This window comes from Haliaeetus leucocephalus, unplaced genomic scaffold (assembly GCF_000737465.1).
Source record: "Haliaeetus leucocephalus isolate CR32 unplaced genomic scaffold, Haliaeetus_leucocephalus-4.0 Scaffold0, whole genome shotgun sequence".
In the NCBI taxonomy this organism is placed as follows: domain Eukaryota; kingdom Metazoa; phylum Chordata; class Aves; order Accipitriformes; family Accipitridae; genus Haliaeetus; species Haliaeetus leucocephalus.
Genome location: NW_010972436.1, coordinates 26,226,763 through 26,250,601, shown reverse-complemented (window position 1 = coordinate 26,250,601; position 23,839 = coordinate 26,226,763). Strand labels below are relative to the sequence as shown.

The window sequence follows — 23,839 nt, the reverse complement described above, 5'->3', positions numbered from 1 at the left end:
CCTTCTCCCCCCCCCCCCCCCCCCTAAAAATTATATTACTTTTTGTTTAAAAAAAAAAGATCTTTCCCATTAATAGGTAACAGGTTAGTTAAGCTCTGGAATAGATCATATTGAGCTAACCTTGTCTTTGAGGAGGGAGGGGATTAGATGATGTTGGTGTCCTGGTTTCAGCTGGGATAGAGTTAATTTTCTTTCTAGTAGCTGGTACAGTGCTATGTTTTGGGTTCAGTATGAGAAGAATGTTGATAACACACTGATGTTTTCAGTTGTTGCTAAGTAGTGTTTAGACTAAGTCAAGGATTTTTCAGCTTCTGATGCCCAGCCAGCGAGAAAGCTGGAGGGGCACAAGAAGTTGGGAGGGGACACAGCCAGGACAGCTGACCCAAACTGGCCAATGGGGTATTCCAGACCATGTGATGTCATGTCCAGTATATAAACTGGGGGAGTTGGCTGGGGCAGGGCCAGATCACTGCTCGGGAACTAACTGGGCATCAGTCAGCGAATGGTGAGCAATTGCATTGTGCATCACTTGTTTTGTATATTCCAATTCTTTTATCATTATTATTGTCATTATTGTTATTATCATCATTATTAGTTTCCTCCTTTCTGTTCTATTAAACTGTCCTTGTCTCAACCTATGAGTTTTACTTTTTTCCTTCCGATTCTCTCCCCCATCCCACTGGGTGGGAGGGAGGGAGGGCTGCGTGGTGCCCAGTTGCTGACTGGGGTTAAACCACGACAGTCGACGACATCAAGATTGGAGGCAGCCTGGGCTGCGGGGATGATGCACTGGAGGAGTTCGCGGTCCTGAGTGTTAAGGGTCAGGTGAAGAGCAAAGTCAAGACCCTGAATTTTAGGAAAGCAAACTTCCAGCTCTCCAAGGAATTAGTCAATAGGAGCCCCTGGGAAGCTGCCCCGAGGGACAAGGGAACAGAACAGAGCTGGCAGATTTTTAAGGATGCTTTCCACAGACTGCAAGAGCTTAAAAATCAGGAAAAGAAGGCAAGAAACTGGCGTGGCTGAGTCAAGACCTGCTGGTCTGACTAAAGGGCAAGAAAGAAATGCACAGGCAGTGGAAGCAGGGACAGGTATCCCAGGAAGACTATAGGGACGCTGCCTGATTTTGTAGGGATGGAGTCAGGAAGGCATATCTCTGAGCACTGCATCCAAAACATGCAGGGAGAGAGAGAAAAGTGGTATGTTATGTCACCATGTGTCAGCACATCGTAGCTTGAGGGTGTGTAGGGGGTGTAAGTTACAAGTCACTGAAAAGGAGGGTTTGTAATGGAAATTCGGACAGGTGCTGTCTTGAGCAACAGGCCTCCCGCAGTTATTTCAGAAGATAACTATACATCAGCCATCTGCTGATGCGCAATAAATAACATAAAAGTATTTTGCCTACGGGATGCAAGCATCACTGATAACTGAGGAGTGAAAACTTTTGGTTGAGTGTATATCCTGTGCAAAGGATGACCAAAATTGGCTTGACAATTAGGCTCACAAGTAGTCAACAAAAATTGATTGCAAAGTCATGGAGAATTGAGGGAAAAAAAACCCAACACACCCCAAAACACCCACCAAACTGAAAGAGGGAAAAATATTACCTTACCTATGCTAGACACAAACCCTACTGGATGCTGACATGTTGGTTTTTCTATTATCACTAAACACGGATGGCTCAGTATGTGCCATTGTACCCACCGAGTCAATACTGAAAAAATATCACAGCAGTAAAGATTATATTTAATTATACTGGCTATAATTAAAGCACATAGAATTACAGCAGTAATTATATTTTTATACCTGATAATTTAAAGAGGGACTTATCTTTCCCCGTTCAAAAATTAGTTGCCTAGTTTAAGTGAATTGCCCTTAGTACTTGCTGGATAAAGAGAGGTATCTCCAAGGTATGATTCACTTCATGTCTCTTGGAATAACATAATTTGCCTTCTGTGGGTCTCTTTCTCTCCACTGACTACAGATGGAGTCTAGAGGATTCATACAGAGAAAAATCTCAAGTTTCATATGGGTAAATTTAGATGATCATCCTTAAATTCCTTTCCATTTCACAAGAGCATTGGCACTTGCTTCAGTGTCTGGATGAGTTCAGACAGATGGATTTAAAGGTGGGGATTTCAGTGTTTCTGGAGCTGTGTATGGAACACTTACTGTCACCCACAAATTGTGCTCTGTGTGTGGTAACACAGAGAAGGTGGATTCTGGACTCAAGACTGTAAATGAATTATTCATTGGTAAAATAATTTTAGGGAAAAGGGATCCTGGGGGACAATGATGAACTTGTTCCTCAATGGACAGTGCTAATTAAGTGATCTGCAGTAGCCTAGATGGGTGCTGGGAGGAGATGGACAATACTGTGTTAAGTATCAGCAAAAGCTTGTTGTTAGATAACATTGGTGGGAGGACTTAGGCACTCTCAGTCATCTAGCTGGGAAGATAATTTCATGGAATCATGAAAAAAATAAAAAAGGAATTCAAGATAACACCTAATCTATATATCTGCCATGAACAATTAGCTATTTCCTCCTGTCTACACACTTTTATTTTTACCAGGCAAATTTTCATGCATTTCAAAGGTTAAAAAAATTGAGAAAGGACAAAGAGGTTTTTGGTATCATGCAAACTGTAGCTTGCACGGAGACTCTTACCATTAAAAAGCACTAGGTAATATTAATAACTATGTCAAATAGTTAGTATTACCACTACTAAGATAGGTTCTCCTTTTAACAGCAATTCATTTGGGAGCAGCGGCTGGGTTGTATAAGGATTGAAGTGGGGTCTAACAGGATTTGGTTACCAACGACGGTGAGTGCATGGGACTTTTGGTCCGAGCTTAAAGTGGTAACAGAAAGAGAGAAAAGAGAAAATGCACCAGCCTAGCTGACCATCTGCAGTGTTTTTTGCAAGACAAGGGACAATTTTGTTAGGCAGCAATGCATGCTGGAAGCAGAAACAGCCCAATTTCCAATTTTTCATATGCTTGTTTGGTTGCTGATGCCAACTGCAAGGGGCAGAAGGATGGTGAGGTCTCATTTCTACAGACCACAAAAAGGCAGGAATCTTTAATGGACTCCCAACATGAGAACTCCTCACATTGGTCATCTCATGCCTATGTTCTCCTTAAGCATGAGCAGAATGCACTCTGAGTTTTAGTCTTTTCTAAAATAGGTTTGAATTGTGATGATTAGTTATTGAAGACCCAAACAGAGTTTCAGGTCTCATTGATTTCAGTGGAGACCCAAGGGCAGAACATCCCCTTTAGCAATTAAAGTTGGTGATATTTTCATCTTGTACAGTCTGTGAAGGCTTTTTTCACACATTCCCTCGTACCCCTGCACATGTGCGCGCGCACACACACACACACATATCTACACACAAACATCCTGGCTTTCTACAGTATTTTTTAAACTGAAGCCCAAATCCAGACTACTGTAGTTTTAGATTTCCCTTTATACTGAGTATGTGAATGAGGTTTTACATTCATGCTGGCCATGCAGCTTTATCAGACAGAAGCAAAGAACAAAGAGGAAATACTTTACCGTCTTCAGAGATGATAAATCTGAACAGTGCAGGACACTTGACAAACACAATTTCACCCACACTTGCAGGTTTCCAACATGTAATATTGTCCCACATTCCTGGGCAACCTATAGAAAAGAAGGAGGGATAAAATACATTAGTGGTGGAAACCCATTCCTTTCTTCACGCTGTTATTGTGGTTTATAGTTGTTTTTTTCTTCTACCCATGAACATGTGCTCGTTTAGAATAATACACAGTATCATTTTCTAATAAGCTTTCCCTGGAATAAAAAAAATTTCATTCATAGGAATAGCATAAAATGTAGTTGCATGGCACAATAGTGGCCAGACTCTACCCTCACAGAAGATGACATTTCTTAGTCCCAGTTAAATCACTCCAACATATACCAGAAACTAATTTTCCCTTGAGCATGAAATCTGCTGCCATTTAGCTATCTTTCAGTAGTGCCGGGTTAAAACTTTTTTGTTTATGGTTCACATCTTTGATTTAAGTTCTATAAATTTCTGTTGGCTCTAATCCTTGTCAAAGGATGGGTATTGGCACATTTTGGAATTTGACACAGGGAGATGACTGGAAACTGAAAAACAGGTTCTGCTTCATCCTACAGCTAGTTTTGTGGATATGTGAGGGAGGGAAGCTCACCTCTTTCATGCTGGATTTTTTTCTTAAAAAAATATTGGGAGTGGAAATGTCCCTCCTTAGTAAAGAACTGTTGTAATATCATTCACTATCTTTGCTGCATGCTTTAGTCCGGAGAATATAAACTCACAATGCCAAAAGGATGATTTTGACCCCTAATGATTACTTTGCATAAGCTGAAGACAGAATCAGGCATTTAACCAACTGTTCAGAGATTAGACTTCAAGTAACAAGCTTGGAACTAAAGATCTAAGCGGTAAAGGACCAACCTCCTGTCACATGCATGTCGAAAGAGGAGGTGATGAGATTGTGGATGGGAGTTGTCTTCTCTTAGGATATAGGAAAAATTCAGGTCCCATGTGCTATTGTAAGTACAAAAAAAGGAGCCCAGCCCCTGCTTCTCTCTGATCACTGTGTCAGAGACATGACAAACTATGACTGGCTTCCAAGAAGCATAATAGCCCTCCTGTAATTCTGTAAACCACTACCTTACTAGCTCATAAACCTAGAAGACTTACCCAGTGTACAGGAGAACTCAGAGCAATCTCTTGAATTTCCTATTAATGTTTTAAAAAATGACTTAGTGAAAGAATCTCGAAGGGGAATGATCTTCTACCTCAGCAGGAAAAGAAAGAAAACCTAACTATAAACATCTCCACTACTTATTTGCATTCGATGTTGAGATCAAGCATATCATTTTATCAACTATTAAAAGCTGCAAGTTACATGATTTTCTAAGTGGTTTTCCATTAATATGCTCTCTTTGACTATGTGCCAAGAAAAATAAGATCTTCAGTAAAAACAGATAATACTTCAAAGTGTTATACTTTCAGACTGGCACAAGTACAATATGATGAGGTATGGGTTATCAACTTGTAAAAACAGTGTAAAAACAGCTTTATCAACTTTGGTGATAGTAGCAGATTTCCATCAGTGGAGAATGCATGCTCACAGGGCTGGAATTAGTGTATTTTTTTCCATCAGCTTCAGGGGCAAGGAATCAAACCCTATCTTCTCCTCACAAAAATACAAGCCAGATACTACCATGTGTGGTGGATAGGGCAGTTCTGAGTGATAAAGTGTTTGAAGAATTAGGTCAGTGTCAAACAACACTATTACGATGCTACAATGATGGCATATGCTAAGCAGTTGATAATCATTCTTTCAAATCAAAGGATATATCATCAGATTACATAACATAAATTAATAACCATGTAAAATCCTGACTCTATTAGATAAAAATCCCTCAGCTTTGCCAGACCCACCAAAATACTATATTACTGCAAAAATGGTTATTAAATCGTCATGGAAAAAAAGAATCCTTTTCATTTCCCCCTCCTCCTCTCTTTTTTTCACTCCTATGCCAGGTTGTTTCCTTTACTAGATGAGGATATCTTTGTATGAGTGCTGTGATTCACTAGAACATCTCCAAAAGGGTCAAGGGCTGGGGTTTGAAAAGTTTTGTGATATGGTTAGCGTACTGAAGATGGAAATCAAGATCACATTGAGCACTATTAGATTTTATTGTCTTTGATAGCTAGTGTCTGTCCACGCAGTAGGGACTGTGTTTACCATGTAACTCTGAAGACATGTAGTAATGGGTTTGTAGTTCACTGATGTATGGCACTCTGTACAAAAGTAAAGGATACGGTAATGAGATATTTGCTTACAAGAGGTGTTAGAGACAGTCAAAGTGGCTAATGAGATCTTCTGAGAACCACCTGCTAGCCTTGCTTGCTCAAATTAAATGATTTTGATAGGAATAGGGAAAGCTTTCTTATGTCTTCAATATCAGTTGTCTTCCAAATGCTGGGATAGCAACAGATACTGCAAACCAACCTAGAGAAATGCAAGGAAATCCCCATACTGCAGAAAAGAAAATGTAGACACGGAATAAATATTGCATAGCACTGTGTATCAAATTCAGTTATACCAGGTGGCTGTTTTTGTGGTAATACCATGCAGAGCTAAAAAATAGCTCCATTTAAAAAGACACTATAAATTCATTGTGCTAGAAAGCACTGATGTGCTGACATTGGAAGAGAGGGAGAGAGAGGCATAGAGTGAAGTGATTTGCCTTAGTTACTAAAATAGGTGAGTGATTGAGATTGGAAAGAACACTACCGCTGGGAATGTTGCCTGATCCTGCCTGGAAAAGCATATTTGAAACAAACAATTTAGAAGAGCAAAGAAAAGGATGACAAAAAATTTAAATGGAATAAAGGACAGCGTGCACAATCCCCTTACATTTGTAAACCACGATACAGCCAGCAACTCCTGCTGGGTGAAATCTGCCCACGGAAATCAATGTGACTTGAGTGTGAAACTGCACAGCGGTGGTCTCCTCTGGCACTGACGGTATGTCTCCATTCCGTGTCACGTAGGGATGCCCAAACTAGTTTTGAAAGAGGTAGCTCAGATACTGCAAGCAGCAAGGTGCAGCTTCAAGTAGGCAAATTTTCCTGCTTCTTAACATGTTAGAAATCAGTAACAACAAGAAATGGTTTTAAAGAGCAAGTTTTCATGTGGGCTGGCGTGGGGAAAAAAAAAAAAGGGGGTCTTGCTAATGGGTGGTCTTGAAAACAAGGCACTGTGGAGAAAGCACAAATCCTGCCTTTCTTTCCCAAGTCTGCACTGCAACCTGCAGACTGAAATTCATGTTTGGTAAACATTGTGGGTTTCATCTTAGCTAACATAAGTGGTGTAACACTTGGCATCTGGTCTTGAGTAAGTACTTATGTCCTCTTCATAGCGTGGGCAGAAGAGTGCTTCATCTTATTCAGCAGTTACCTGTTCTTCGGTGGGATGGATGATCCTTTGGGAGCCCCCTTCCTTGTCACTGACTTTTGAGGAAACACAAAGTGATCATTCAAATATAGGATTAGTCAGGATTGGTTTAACTTCAGATACCTAAGACTTACCCTTTTTAGCCTATACAGCTAAGTAAAGTTGCCTCTCTAGTTCATGGAGAGAGACTTTCCAGATAAAGAAAATCCCATTTTAAGGTGGTGAATCACCCTGTGAAATCTACTTCCATCTCTCCACTGGCTACACTCAGTAGAATAAGACTAAGAACTAGCTTAGCCCAGCCAGCTGCTTATTAAATGGTTGAAGCTTGTATTGCCCATAGGGTCTATGTGGTGTTTTGGAGTAGAGCTGAACCAGCTCTCCCCTCTGGGCAGAGGGCTAACCAGTGGCTATGGAGCCTCCCTTAGCCATTTTCCGATCCTGAGCGGAGGAGTCCAGCTGAGGGTTGGGACGTGTTACTGCAGGCTGTGGACAATGTCAGTATACCTGTGTAGCTCCTGAGCAATTCAAACCACAGGCAAACCACAGTGGTTGCTTATGAAAATCCCTTACGTGATCAATCCCTACATCTCTGTGTCAAGCTTCTTCATGTAAAAGTGAGATAAATCTCGTGTTTGGACTGTAAGCTTCCTGTGGCTGGATCCACCTTGTACTGTTCTTGTGAAATGTACTTCAAAAAACAGACTCCTGATTTCAGCTGAAGCGCAACACGGAATTTTTATGAATTTCATATGAAGCCCACCACACCTAAGTTTAAATTTACCTCTGTTGAAGCTGACAGAGGTGCCTCATATACCTAAGGATGGATCTGAGTTGGCAGCCACTGAAAAAGAACAGCTCTTTCAGAGAAAGGCCGAATTTCATAACAAGGAGGAAACTATGGATATTTATCATTGCAGAATCTTCTGATGCATTTTTAAAATTATACCTAACAATAAAACCATTCTAGTCATTCTTCCTTCGTGAAGGTTCACACAAGCCTTGTTCCTGTCTTTTGCTTCAAATTAAGCCTCTCAGAGCACAACACTTTCTCTCTAACCTGCTAGTCCTGGCAGCTGAAAGGCTCCCCTCGTACCCGAAATGTCTGGACAAGCACCAAGAGAAAAAAAAAAACAACAAAAAAACAACCAAACCAAGCCATACTGGTAGAATAGCAGTGATAAAGAGCAATTCTGAAATTGCTTACCTCCCCTATCTTTTTTTTTTCTCCTCTGTCCAGGGCTGTCTTGAGAGTCCCAGATCTGATAGTGGCTAGATATAAAACCAGATTTTAGGCAGCCCCATAGCTGAAGTTCACTGAGTTCAAGGAATGGACCTCACTTTAAATCCACAGAGAATAGCGCCTGTTATCTTCTATCAACATGGAGACACTGTGTCACCAGGACTATGTACAAACTCTTCTTTTTCTATGGATTTATATCCTATTTTCTCATAGTGCCTCTACTGCAATACCCTCATTTACACTCTCTGTACTTAAATCATCTTAACAGTACCCACAACATCCTCCCATGTCCTTCTCCTGTCCCTAGCGTAACACACCTCCTTCTCATCACTACTAACTTTTTGGCAAGGGAAGGTGCAAAAGCAGAGACGTGTTTTTTGGATGGCAAGACCCTGTGTACTAATTCACTGCTCACTCTTTCACTCTTCTTAACAAAATGGATCAGTCCTACCTGTCCCCCTGTCCATGACAATATTTATTTTGACACCTTTCTTGTACTCATCACACTGTTTTCACAAAATATACAGGAATTTGCAGTTTTAAGACTAGTGCACCTCTGTCAAATGTTGCTGACTTTATTCAGAGGACTCAAAATTATTGGGTGAGGGAGGGGAGTGAAAAAGGGAATGACAGGACAATGGACAAAGGGATTTATGGATTCATACACAGAAGGGAATAGACAAGAATTCGCATAAAATTTGTTTCCTTAGGAAATCAAGAAAAAATGTAAATATATAAATGTTAGACTTCCCTATTTTTCATGTATGGAAATAAAGGCTTGAGATGAAAATCCATCCTTTTGGCTTACAGCATTCAGTTTGATTTTCAGTTCGTCTCCTCATTTATTAGTTTAAAATATCACCTTCAAGGTCATATTGCCTTCAGGAGAGTAATATCAAAGGAAATGTAATGTTACAAGCCAGCATATTAAACTGAATTATGCGACGCACAGTAACTTTTAAAGGGCATACTACATATATAGCCTTCCAGAGAGAGAGGAAAATGAGATAGGTCCTATCTGTTCTTTCATAAATCTAGGTAAATACCAAAATAAATAAAGGCTTAAGTGAGGCCTGGGTATAGGGCCTAGATTTTCAAAAGTAATTGACATTTCAAAGTAAAAGTATCTTACAGGAGCTCCTATTACAGAAATGGTGGTTCTGTAGATGTTTCGAGTTGGGAAGCAAACTTATAACACTCAGATTCAATAGTCTCTTTTGAAAGTCCAGGCCATAAGAGAGTAAAAAAGAAACATCAACTGATATTCCAGAGTAAGTTATAAAAGGAGGAAAAAAACACAAAGGGGAAAAACACTAACGGAAGACATTCTATGTTGGAAAAGAGAATACTTGATAATGCATAAGGGAAAAGAAAAGTTATTCCTTCCTTAAGATATCTTATATGCAAAGTAGGCATGAAAGACTAAGCACAAGAGGAAGCTGAGCAGAGAAAAGGGAAGGGTTTTTCCTTCCCAGTTCTGTTCCTTATAGACTTTGGAATTATTTGAACAAAGTCTATTTATTCTTTCAGCATATGTCATCTGGAACAGCTATTACACTAAGAATTTGTTCCTCTCTCCAAATTTTGCTACTGCTGCACCAAGCTGCCCTTTGCATTGTCCAACATGGAATTCATTCACCTTAATGGTATAAACATTATATACGCAAATCTGAGCTAAGTTCTACATTCCTTTTACAGTGCATGAAGAAAAACAGACACCTCCGGAGGGCACTGCCAGAGGGTTTCTAAGATAAATTATCCTCTGGAGATGAGTGTTTTCCTCCACTGATTAGAAAAGGCACCAAGAGAAAGCCTAATCTAAGGCTTAAACCAGCTGGAATCAGAGCAGAGGAGTTCCACATGTATAGTCAAAGTGACTGACTCAGCTAGGGCTGCATGTGAAGAAAAATAAACTGTGGTCAAACTTACCAACAGTCGGCCTACCTTAATATTTTCCATTACCTTTCTCTAGGTAACTGCTGTCCCGGGTATAAAGTTATGCAACACTATATTATGACTATTTAGAATCCATTTTTTAAGTAATGATAATTATATAAAATACGATAGCATTTTGTACTGGTACACCGTTATCATTAAAGTGAGTTGTTTTACAGGATGACATTTTCAGAGATCTAAGATGTACTAAGTGCAGCACTGTTTTCAAAGAACTATTAAAAACATCAGCTTAATATATGAAAGAGAACATTGGAAAAAATTATTTGAGATATTTCACTACCTATGTACCAAGTTAATCCTAGATTATGTTAAAAGCTAAAAGTGGAAGAAACAGAAACAGTAGTTTTTCTTTGATTGGAATGGTGGGGTTTATAGCATAAGAGAAGAAAAAGATAAGATGAAGATAGCAGGCTTTAGCTCTCAAAATATTAAGTGCGTATGCTTTGCATTTGTCAAACATAAATTGTATATTTTAGAACTGAGAGCTAGTCTTTTTTACCAAAGTTCAACAGAGAGGATTTCACCTGGCTTGGATGTTCTGCGTCACTGAAGCACCTTGGTTCACCTTCTGACCAGCTAAGGACTGAGCCACACAAATTATAAATTAGAACTCTATCCTTATTCCTACTACTTTGGTGGGGGGTAAAAGTAGATACAAATACATACACAAGTCACTGTTTTACCATGACCTGTCTCAGAGGTGAAAAGAGAATGAAGATCTCATTTATGCAAAAATCAAACCATTAGAACTAATCTCGAGGGTGAAAGGTTCTTGTCTAGGTCTCATGTGAAACACACCTCAAAAGGAAGGGTTAATACCAAATTATTTTTTTTTTCCTTGAACATTTTATATATGGCAAAGATCAGCCTTTAAATGATAGGAGCTGTTATCTATAATTAGAGAGGAATAAACCTTTTTTCTTCTTTTAAAGCTGTTTAATTCTTTACAATCACAGCATATTTATTCTAAGCTTGAACTTATTTCTGTTCTTGCATTGTTACCTGCCAAGAAAACCTCACCCAAGAAAATGTCCAGAATCCTTTAAATGCTGCCAACCAAATGGCCTTAGGTGAGCTTCAGAAAGTTTTAAAGGGAAACTTCAGTTTGGCAAAATCTTTGGAACACTTCTTTGTCTAATTATACAGAAGAGTAGAAAGCCAATAATCTGGGAAATGGAGAGGTGTGGTTTTTAAAAAGACCCTTTCTTTAAATATAATAAAAAGGATTGGTTATTCATCTACGAGAGAGTCACCAGTTTGCTGTTCTGGAGGTAGAGAGACTCTGTGAAATCGCTAAAAAAAATGGGAGATTTTACTCCAACACTGCTGGAGGACAGAACGAGACTCAGAAGCTGCCAGAACCTGAGCCAGTGCCAAGCTCGCCAGCTGCAGATAATCTGGCATCACTCGGGCCATGTGTTATGTGAGATGATGGGGTACTGCTGGAGGGAGCCTTGCCTGGCAGCAGCCCGTACCCCTCTCTTCTTTCATTGCCGGTGGCATCCGAAATGACTGTCATCATCCTACCCCACCACCACGCCATTCTGACTCGCTCCCCTCGCTTCTTAGGAGAAGCGGTCATGAACTTTTCTTTATCAACTCTACCTTCCATTAATTCTCCAAGCCGAGAGAGACGGGAAAAGGGAGGTTCTTCCACCAGTGCCTAGCAGGCTTTTCGTACATCACAGTGCTACAAATTTTAATCCTTAAATGACTGGGCTCACAGTAATTTCTGGGAAGAGCATAGTAAAAATACTGGCTGAAGTTTGCAGAGTAAAGACAGAGTTTGAGAAGAAAGCAGTAGAGTAAGAACCAGAAAGATACGTTCCTCTTCCACAAAGCCCGACCTTCCTCTGTCAGATCCTGCCCAAATGAATCCTCCCCTTTACATGCACAACCTACCCGTAAAAAGTGATTTACTAAAGACAACACAATGGAGCACTATCAGCTGTGTCTCACCTTTTTGAATAGTTTCAATTAACAATATTAACTAAGCCTACAAGTGGTTTTGGTGATGGAGGAGCTGGATAGATATAAATACATATTATATATTTTTATATATAATATATATAAAGATTCATATATAATATGTTTTTTCCCCACAAGTATTAAGGCTCCTCCCAGCAAATGCTGGCTTTCAACAAGGGCTGTAGGTAAGGAACCGTTCCAAGCTGTACAGCTGAACAGTTCACTGCCACTTTTGCCACCCATGGAGAACAGTGATATTTGGCCCATTATGAGATTTATGGGTCTGTGAAGAAGACATCTGTAAAGATCACTAGGATAACTAGTTACCATGGATACAGAGAAAGTTGAAATATTTTCAGCATGTCTTTTTGATGTTTTGGAGTCTGCATTCCTTTGAAAACAGAGAGAGGATTTAGTTGCATGGAAGAAAATGAGGAGAAGATTTAGTAGCAGGTCTCTTGAGCATTGAAGTTTCCCAGTAATAAATTCAGGGCTTCAAATCTGTTCTGTCACAAAAGAAAAAAATGATAACATATTCCTTGGATTTGTTAGTTTCTAACTAATCTCACAACAGCATTGAAGCGGGACTAAAATGGGACATAAACCTTGAAACAGTCTCTGGGTATGGGGTTACAATTCAATCCTAAAAAATCCCAACGTGGTAGAACAGGATTTTCAATAGGACTTATTCAGGCAAAGCCTGAGTTCAACAGTTGCCTAGTCAATAAATTTTTTCAGGAATTGCAACTTGTTTCTTAAAGGATAAATTGACCAATCAAAACAGACAGACATTAAACAACTGAAAATAACAACTGACCTCAAGTCTATATGATTGATAATTTCAGAAATTATATTAAATTCTGTTACACATATATTAAGTTCCCTCAAAAGAATTTACAAATTATCATTATTTAGGTTTCATGGTAGCTCTGAGGGTGAGAAGATTTTCTGCTCTTTTTACAGCTGGAAAACCAAACCAAGCAAACGTTAACATCGAAAGCTAAACACTCTCCAGAGCAAGAGTTATCTCAGAGCTCAGAAGCAAGCTGCCCTTTCATATTCAGACTCCTGTCCTCCTCACTTTCTTGCTTTTCTATTGTTTATAAATAGTTATCTCTGTGGAAAAGGCATGTCTATAGCAGAAGACAACTTCTAACAGATCTTGGGCCAAATTCATTCCTGATGTAACCACAGTGATGCCAATATGGATACTCTTGAGAGGCATTTATTTCTTATTTACTTCTTCAAATCTTCTGAGAATGAGAAGTGACTGAATTAAATAACTTAATTTCTTCCAGTGTGCAAATTCCATAACCTCTGCTGGAAATTGTTCTAGTGGTGACTCAAGCAATTCCTTATTAGAGCCCATGGAACCTTATGATCTAGTGGAGGAAACAAAGGAAATAAATACATGACAAAAAAAGCCAGTTCAGACTTTGGTAAGAGGCATGTTGACACATTGCATTTCATACTCCTGAACAGGAGGACAGAAGCTGTATTTTGTTCAAGGTTTTGGAGTAACTGAAAAAGAAATCTTGAAGCAAAGATGTGATTCAATAACAACGTCAGAGTTTAACAAAACCTGTCTCCTGTTTCATATTGAACTTCTCTGGCTACCTGCAATGTATTCAGAGAGTAGAAAAAAATAACACCAAAAATTAAATGCAATCCAGCCTCACAAGGATTTGCATACACCTGGGAAATTTTGGTCAGTATCAAAGAGACTAAAGGAAATAACATTACTGTTCAGTAGGTTCCCAGCTACTAGATGCCTTCATGTCAAAATATCCGCCTTGATCTGGGCAGGTTACAATCTGAACTCTAACGAAAAGCCAATGTATCAATAGATGAAAAGGGAGGTAGAGTGCCTGATGGAGAAGGACAAAGGAGGTGCTAGTGAAGCATGGAGAACTATCATAATCATTCCCCTGGTAATGAACAGTGGATGCTTTCTCTTTTTTTTTTTTTTTCCCTTTTTTTTTTTTCCACCCCCTGGAAATTTTTTTTTTGGCAGAGAGAGAAGGGGAAGAAATGGAATGGAATGTAGACTGGGAAGGAACCACCAGTGCCATCACACCCAGACCAGCACTATCAGCAGCAAGCAGAGGCCATATAAATTTAATCCAGAAAAAGTAAATGTGTGCATACTGCTTACAACTCTATATTGTGTGAGCTACAAAATACAAAATCTCCCAACAACCTATAGTAAAATACAAAAAACTAAAACCCATAAACATCATAATGAGACATAGGAAGAGGTCAGAAGTATTTCCGATGTTTAGATACAGGAAACTTGTTAGGTGAAAATGCCCAGAAAACCGTGGGAAGTGGACACAAGAAGGCCCAAAATTACAGTGGCGGTAATGCAAAATCTGAACTGCTAGAGACAAGATAATTGCTCTTCGCTTACCTTTAGATCAGAACAAGTACGGTGAATCTTTTTTGTCTAAAGGTTGAAAGGATACAGGAAGAAATGGGAAGAAGTCATTAGAGAGTGCTGAGGCTGCCATCACTACTTGACGATTTATGGTAGAGGACCAGTAACATCAGTAACACATGGAGATATTCAGCAAACCTCCAACACTGCTGGTTTAGTCACTATTGCCATAAAAGCCATTACAGTAGTCATTGCAGGAAGTGGTATTTGGGGAAGAATGGTATTTGGGTGGGTTTTAACCATATTTGGGAAAAAAGTGTCTGCAGATCCTCATTTTCCTTTTGCTTACTCCTGTAAATGAGGCTTTAATTCCAACAAAGTCAATGAGTTTCTCCATGTATAAAGCTGCTGTAAGTCAGAGACTAGTTTAGAGAATTGAGAGATGAGTTAAAAAAGAAATACGAAAATGAATTAAGTATATTATTCCTCCTCCCTCTTTTCTTACTAGAAAAGGTTAAAGACCTAGTAGGAAGATAAATTGTTCTGTGGTGTTGCTCACAAATATGTGTGGGCAGGTAATTACACTCCCATCTGAAGTAATAAATAACTATGAAAATTTGCATGCATATAATCAATACTCTTTCACTCGTGGTATTTATTGGAATGTGGAATAATTATGGAAAAACAGAAAATAAACCTAAAGGGACCTGGGGAGGTCATAGAGATTATTCACTGCACCCAGGCAAAATAAACCATAATTAAAATATCTAAAAGGAAGCTGGGAGTTCTCATTGTCTGCGACATTCTTATTAGCTGGACAAAGGACGAGAAAAATACCTTACAGGGCACAATTCTGCATGCTTGAGTTACAGCACAAAGGTCCAGAAACTTCTTTATGTTTCAGTCATTTGATAATTTTTGACTTGCAGGGATTGTGATAGCATCAGTGTCATATATAAAGAGTGTAACAAATTTTTTTCATGATATTCTGAGAATGAACAGAAGTCATATTACTTAGCAGATATAAAATTAACCCCTACTGTAAGACCCAGTTAGATGCAGAAATTATTTATAGGTATAGGTATGTATTTATACAGGTATAGAGAATAGTAATGTAAAATATATTTACATATATCCTCAGATAGATTACTCTGTCCATAGACTAACTGTTTATGGTATGTGTAGAAGAAAAATTAGAAAGCGCACAAAAAATGCTCCATTTGTAACCCAAGCGAGAAATCTTATTCATGTCAACAGGAATGATCAGCTATTGTAATCATACCATTTAAATCTTTTATCGGTTCTCAATCCAGAAGAATAATGGGAAACAAATCAGTGATTCTGGTATATCCTGTATGAAGACCATTATGAAATAGTTCTACCGACTGGGAGTACTGTATTTAATTCTGTTCTAGCTTATTCAATTATGATAACAATGTGTTCTGTTTTAAGTAGTTTGCAGGTTAGGGGAGACAAGGTAGAATTATATTAGTCATTTGGCTATATGACCAAAAACCTGGAGCAGAGTCAAATACTTTCATGTCTTGGGAACAAAGATGAGGCATGTTCTCAAAAAGTATATAACAGTCCTTCAGCACATTTTAATTAATTGTTTGTGGTCATTATTTCAGTTTGGCTTTGCTCTTGTCATGTGGTTTGGGCATACTCTTGTTACACACTCTAATAATTGTTTTCTCTCCTAAGGCATTTAATTGTGCATTGATTTCTATTTCCAATAATTTTTTTTCACACGGGTACTGGTTATTCACTCAATTATGGATTATTCTAACCCTGCCTTTTGTTTTGGTTGTGATTTCTAGCTGCGTTGTTTCACTGTGCTTCCTTTGATTTGTTTTTCTGTAAAGGAAACAAACCAATCAATTCTAGCAACTGTGTGAGAATGAAGTGTATGGCTTGATTATCAAAAGTGCAAGCTGCTCTGGAAAAGCAGGTATTCAGGAAGTCTGAACTGGCTTTTAGGGTAATCAGAAAGGCAAGGAAAAGGATCAATAAGAAGAGCACCTCAGGTGCTTGTCCACAAGACTCAACTATCTGCTCTTGAAGGGTGAAAATTGCACCATCTAACTTCAGACATGTGCCTTACCTGGCAAAGCTAGTTGGTTAGGGTTCCCACTTGGTTTACTCAAAAGAAAAAATAAAAAAAAAAAGCGCCAGACAATAAAATCATAAATGTGAATTATGGAGAAAGGAAATCCGGGACTGGGAGGTGAAATAGGCAGCTAAACTCTTTGAGATTATGGATACGCCTTGAGTGGGACTCAGCTTGCATATTAAGCCACCTTAATTTAGGTGTTTTAATATGCAAACTGAATGTAAATCTCGGTATCTATCAACTGTACAAGGAGCCTTGGGAGACTAGCCAGCTAATTTAGCCAATAAATCAGATGTTTAACATCCGGTGATGCAATTGTTCCCCAAGGAGACCATTTTCCCCTAAATACAGAGCCCAGTACAGTTCTCTTTACTGAAAGAGGTGTTGAAAATGCCTGTTGAATTCAGTGGGCATTGAGGTTGCAGATTGACAGCAGTAGAATTACCCCCGGCGAAAGGCGAGAGCTGTGCCTGGTGCCGACCGCAGAACCCCCCCCCCCGCTGGTTGGGCATTTGCTGCACTTATTTTGTCAAAAGGTTTAGTTTAAGAATTATCAAAACCTTAAAAGTGTGATTTGTTAGTGATCTTTTCACAAAACAAGCTGGTGGTAGCTATAAATATATTATTAGCTGAGAGGTGAGTCTGTTTCGATATTTCCGCATGGCTTGAGGCTCAAAACTACCCTCGTTAAAAACAAAAGTGCCTCTAAACTACATGTTTACAGTATGGTACAAGAGGCAGGTAATTACTTTGATTCATCTGTAAATCATTTATAAGACACTATGTATTCATCGAGCTGTAAAAATCATGAGTCTTCAGGGCATCCAGAAGCAAAATTCAGGAATGAAGAGGAAGAAAGATCATTTATTTTAACTGAGATCAATCTGAAGTCTGGATGGCAAGTTTTCTAAATTCTATTCCTTTCCAACTATCTTGCAGGGATAATGCACATATCTGAAAACATAAACAAAATGAAAAGCTGGCTTAGAATTCGACCCTAACTTTCAATTCTTGTAGATATGAAAAGAGGAAAAAACAGATCACACATCAATAGGAGAGAAAGTATACTATCCTACTTCTGAAGTATCTGACATTAACAAATTACCTTAAATTATATATCAAAGATAACCTAGTTGAATCAACTTTTTCCTTTCTTTTTTTTTCCTATGGAGGAGCCTACAAGTCCACTTTAAGAAAACATTCTGCTTTCAGCTAGCTAATGCGAGATTAACTTCACCTTTAGACTTCAGCGTGGTATTGCTAAAGTGTTCCTGCTACACAGAATAACCTATTTCTGTGATGGAATTCATACTAGAAAATGAAATCTCAAGCTGGGAAGCATAACAACAGCACAGGCCAAGTTATTTTTTTTCTAGTATAGCATGCAAAATTCAACACATTAAGCTTTATGGCCCCCAAAACAAAACACGAGAAGAGTTCTTCTTTGCTTCATTTCTTTTACAAAAGGCTGGAAAACTGCATGAAATTGAGATATTCTTCCCTTTTTCCTTTCCCGTTCCTTATATTTCACAGGAGGAATTTGGGGAAGGAATTGCACATTTTCTTTTCTTCCCTTTTGCCAGGAGCAAATTACCATGCACATTCTGAGTCAGCAGTGCTGGCTAGCAGCTCATGGGCAAAGCCAAGGATCTCCCTTTCCCCACCCCCATCCTTCCTTGTCCAGAAACTAAAAAAAAAAAAAAATACAATGAATATTGGGCATGCAGATCCTGCTGCTGTGCTCTTCCAGTGATGGAAGAGGCCAAGAAGTTCAGCAGATACTGCAGGGCTGTCTCCACTTTCTAAATCTCTTCAGCATCCTTCAAAGATCACAATCTGATCCATTGTAATTTGCAAGAAAAGAAAGGGCACAGCTTAAGTGTCTAATTAAGCAGAAATATGAAGAACTTTGTGGAAAAAAATAGGGCTTAGTAAGGGCTTAGGGAGTTCATATTTAAGATGGTATTATACATGTAAGTTACTTTGCACTTCTGCTTTTGAAAGTAAGTAAAACTGAGTTATCTAATTTTTACCATGGTAGGGGAGTACATACCTATGTTTTTCTACCACTTAGCAGATGGAGTACTTAATAACTTGATATAGAACTGTAACTTGCTTGTCTGTCTGAAGATGATTTAACTTACTGTTCTTCAGTTTTATTTTGCTGAGGAAAAATCAATATGCAAAACCTGTCAGGAGTCCAATTCAATTGCATGTATTATTGAGTAGGCAGTTTCCTGTGATGAAGTTCTTGGCTTAAGTTTGTAAGGTATATTAAGAAGTGGTGGATGTAACTCAGAATAAGCTGAAACAAGAAATGAAATAGTACAGCTGAGCAATTTTAGTCGTTGGCCACCTATGAGAGAATATCAGTGCTTGGTGAAGTCTCATAAGTAAAAAAAAATTCACAGAAAAGAACAGGCTAAGAAAACTCTCTCAAGTCTTTGGTCTAACAACACTTGATCAACGACTAGAGCTTCCCAAGTGATCCTACAATACACGCAGATACCAAAAGGATTGATTCTAAAGATACCAAATGTGGTATGTCAGAATGTTCCTCCAGAAGTCCATAGACTGGTGAAAAGGAAGTGATTCTTAAGAGCGTAGAGAAAATCTTCCAATTGAAGTTATTAACAAAAAGCCATTGGATTTTGTTGTAACGCCTTCTTGTTCCCATCACATTTGCTTTTCTCCCACTAGTGGTCTAAGTACAGGCAACCATCCTCATCAACAAAGCAAGCAGTAACTGGCAAATGTGCTTTCCAGAGTGGAATTCAACTGTCCAAGTGCCAACATCTACATTTGAATAGCCCTCAAAATTTTTGTAGGAATAGATAGAAATAGGCAGTTCTAGAGAACAATGTCTCTCATCTGAAAGCAGACATTTGAAATAAGTCTGATGAGTCATTCTCTCAAAAAGCCAACTTTTGACCATTGACTGTGAAGGCAGCTTTGGGACAATAGCCAAGATAAAAATACCTATGGTATAGAAATCTCAAGTTCCATGAGAAAAACTTCATGCCGTCTCACTGCAAAAAAAAAAAATCCCTGATATTGTTCTTATCTTCATATCAAAGTACAGAAGAATAATGACGGAATTTCAAACAATGCCACCTTCATCGCAGGCTCACAAAAGTCCCATTATATCCCAGAAAATAAGGTCCAATGAGTTCGCTTCCTGGGCTGCGCCACTGCTAAGCCTGGTAAATCTACTTCTGATGAGAGACTGAATGAAGGATTGAAAAGAAACAAAGCAAATGGAAGGACCCTGCATGATGCTTGATGACTGACGTTGTCATCTCATGCAAATGATGGACTGGGTGACCACAGCCTCCACGTGTACGTAAAAGGGGGATTCTGGCCATGCTTCTCTGCAGCAGGTCCCAGGCTGGAGCATTGCTTCCCATACACACTTCTCTTGGAAAAGCTTTGGGCGTTGCACAAGTTCACAGCCTGTCAGCTGATGCAAAACCAGTGTCACGCACTATGTCTCTGCTCTAGAGTCTGTGCTTCTTCCCAACACAGAGCCAGAAGAAGGGACACGGATACTGTCATTGCCAGCAACAGGAAACATCATTCTATATGGGGAGCTATTGTGGGGTAGACTGGGAACTGGCAGGTGTATTACAGATCCTTCATCATACCAGGGTGATAAAACATACCCTTAACACAGCCAAGAATCCTGCTTTCAGTCTGTATTGGTAGATCCTATTATATTCACTGGCTGTACTTGATGAATTCATTAGCAACAGAAGCCCAAACTAGAGGAATTAAAAAAAGGAACAACATTTGGATTTTGTCTTTACTAACTATTAGCATATGTACCAGTATCTTTTACATCCTTCTAGGCTTTTATAAGCTCAAGCAGAGATCATAAATTATTGCTGTATTGTCCTTTCCTCGCCTTTGGGTAATTTGACTAATACAACCAAACTCTGTGGATGTGTGTGTGCCGTAATCTTGTAGTTTCTCTGTCAAAAACAACCAAGCATGTCTGTTAGCCAGTGCTCAGAATACTTCACTTTAGTAAACTTTTTTTTTTTAATTTGTCTCTACAATCAATGAAGAAAGCTAGGCATTTTTTCATAGGTTGAGTAACATCCTTCAGCAAACAAACCTTCCTTCATTTTTTTAGAGGACTTTTAGGAAACATGACTGGTTCTCTGGAGATGCCTATCTCTTTCCATCGAGATTCGTAGAAACACAGAATCACAGAATGGTTTGGGTTGGAAGGAACCTTTAAAGGTCATCTAGTCCAACTCCCTGCAATGAGCAGGGACATCTTCCACTAGACCAGGTTGCTCAGAGCCCCGTCCAACCTGACCTTGAATGTTTCCAGGGATGGGACATCCACAATCTCTCCAGGCAACCCATTCCTGTGTCTCACCACAGGTTCAGACTAAGAAATCTAAACATAGATGTCTGTACGCAAACAGAAGTGGGCTTTAGCTGCCTCAGTGCGTGTCGCTAGGGCCACCTGAGCTGTCAGCTGACCTCCTGCTTCTATTCCAATATTGTTACTCCTTCAGCACTGTGTGGGTGTCTCAGACACCCAAGGCATCTCAAATGGCACTGGATATCTGTCTCTATACAATAAAACCCTTTCCCCAGCATCTCAGCTTCCACTATAGTCCACAAAGCCAATGTATTTACGGAAGCCCTGAAAGCAATTCCAGTGATAAAATGAAGATGTCTGTGGGTAATGATCCGCACTTAGAAGTCTTCTGTTTTTCACCACTGATTATTGAGGGCGCCTGGGTGACTAACTTAGACTCAACATGGAATTTTTAGGTAGCTACATCAAGTATTTCCACTGTAAGGATTTAATTTATTTTCAAAAAGATAGGGTTTTAGTGCAATTTGAGATGCTTCAGGGGACCAAGTTGCTAGTCCAGATAGACACAGATCTTCTGTAGTCCCTGTGTCAGAACGTCTTGATACCCTAAGGAATGTAGAGACACTTGCTGTTTATGTGCACCTGAATCTGGTCCTAGAAATCTCCAAAGTAATTCTCTAATTCTCCTGCTTCAGGAACTTATTGGACACTAGAATGCAATTTACATGCAAAGTCTAGGGTTCACTTAGGATTTCTCTGAAATGTAGTCACTGCCAGCGCAGAGAAATTCAAAGTCGAATCAGTGCTGTCTTAATCCATGTTCCATCATTAGAAATAAAGATCCTAGAAACCAGTCAACTGTGCCATTGATTCCAGCAAGAATCGAATTCACTCTCTTACTGCTGTTTTTCTCAGTGAGACTAACAATCTAAAGAAGAAATAAAGACTCACTTTTTGTCAGAAAATACATCAGACAGCTACAGAATATGCCATGGGAATAGGAACAAAAGAGCATTTTCTCAAAATTCCCTTTTAAAAGAATATCCGGTTGTCTGACACCTGACACTCATTTTTACAGAAATAGGACATGTTTTTAGGACCTTCATGAAAATACAGTTTGCATGCAAGGAAACACTTTAATTCAGCACTGAAATGCACCTGCTTCTGCAGAAGACTGCAGCAGCTGCCTGATGGGATATAGCACAAGCACACGGTTTAAAAGGAGCTGCAAAGATCTGATGAAAACTAAAATCATAGATGGTCACTCAGTTCCAATTCAGATGACATGTTAATAGTCTTCTGGGGATTCTTTTCTGCCACGGTACTATAGACATTAAAAAGTTAAAAATGATTGTAAGTTGTCACAGCTTCCAGCTGTCCGTGACTGAAGATATCGACAGATCACAGCAGCACAGGAAAGACCACAACTCATTTCATTGCTTAAGTTTTACTGCCGTTCATTGTTTATTTTTTAACAGCTGTGACCTCATATATCATGCTTACAATTAAATGTAATGATCACAATTGCAGCTTGGGGTAACATGAATTAAAACAATCCCCCTGCCCCACAGGTAAAATCCATTGCAGACACTTCTACTGCACTTTGCATTTGAAAATGGTCATTTAAAAAGAAAGAAAGAAAGAAACAAACCAAAACCAAAACACAAAACCAAATAAATAAAGATATGGGGCAAAACCCAATTTACTGATAGCCTCTGCATATACTATAAAGAAGCTGTCCCTCTTTACTCTAGATCAGCCTCTTATTGCACATCATGGATGCCATGTAGCAGAAGGGAAGATCGGGCTTCTTGATACTATTTAATTCCAGACAAAAAAAGAGAGGTGGTGTGGTTTAATGAACTAGCTGTCACCATAGAAACAAGGAACTCACAAGTGGAAAAGTGTAAATAATTGATATTTTGTTTCGATTGTTAAGCAAAAAAAAAAAAGGAAAAAACCCATTCCATTCAATTCAGTAAGATTTTTTTCTTTCTTTTGGCTGACATGAAATAAGAGAGAGTTAGGCAGTCAGACAAGGAGTTTTATTTTTAGCTTCTTTTTTAAAAATTTTAACATTTCTTTATTTTTTAACACTAATTAAATTTAAGTAGCAATACTTCTGAAACAATGTTCTGTCGTGAAATGTCAATACATCTTTATTTTCCACATTTGCTAATGATTTTTTTCAGCCTAAATTATTTCAAAATTTAACCTAAACCTGCATTTTTCAATGACTAAACTGCTTGCAGAAAAGTACTTTTATTCAGTCCTGCTCCCAGAAACTCATCTTCTCTGAGTCAGTAGCTTACCCAGTTGCCTGGACAAAATCCATTTCACCTTTTATTTTCTTTTGACTTCTGTTCCTGAGTTATTAAAGAAGGACTTCCTGGCAGTTCTGGGGATTATGAAAGTTATAGCTTTGAAAGAACCAGGTAGGAATTATTACGATGAGTATATTATGGGATGGAATAGTAGCTCATACACATGCTTTGCAGCTAATGGTGTTTTCAGAGCTGTAGGCGTTAAATTCCAGTACTTTTCTTTCCCTTCATTTCCCATCTGAATGGAAGTCCAGGAAATGCTGAGAAGATGACTAAACTTCGGTATATTAGCAGGGCTTGCAAAGGAGGCAGTCCTCATCTAAACCACCAAAACACTCCTGAATGTGTTAGCAGAATGTGTTCATGCTGCCCAAGGAGATAATAGAGATTTCTGCTCCATTACAGCAATTTTTGCCTCTTTTCTCTGAGTCATCTTAACTGACCGTTCCCAGGCTGATGATCACCTCAACTAAGCTTTAACTATCTTAGGGAGTCCATACAGCTTAACTTGTCCTCCAGCTTCCCTCTTGAGTCAGT

The 23,839-nt window shown here is 39.0% G+C and overlaps 1 protein-coding gene across 1 annotated transcript in view; it reads right to left on the bottom strand.

The window, feature by feature from the left end:
• The window catches only part of ADCYAP1R1 (adenylate cyclase activating polypeptide 1 (pituitary) receptor type I), a 106,043-nt gene that overhangs the window by 51,952 nt on the left and 30,252 nt on the right, over positions 1 to 23,839 (bottom strand). Inside the window, exon 3 of the mRNA XM_010561278.1 lies at positions 3,558 to 3,665. Within this exon, the coding sequence (XP_010559580.1) occupies positions 3,558 to 3,665 (108 nt within the window). The remainder of the gene's footprint in view (positions 1 to 3,557; positions 3,666 to 23,839) is intronic.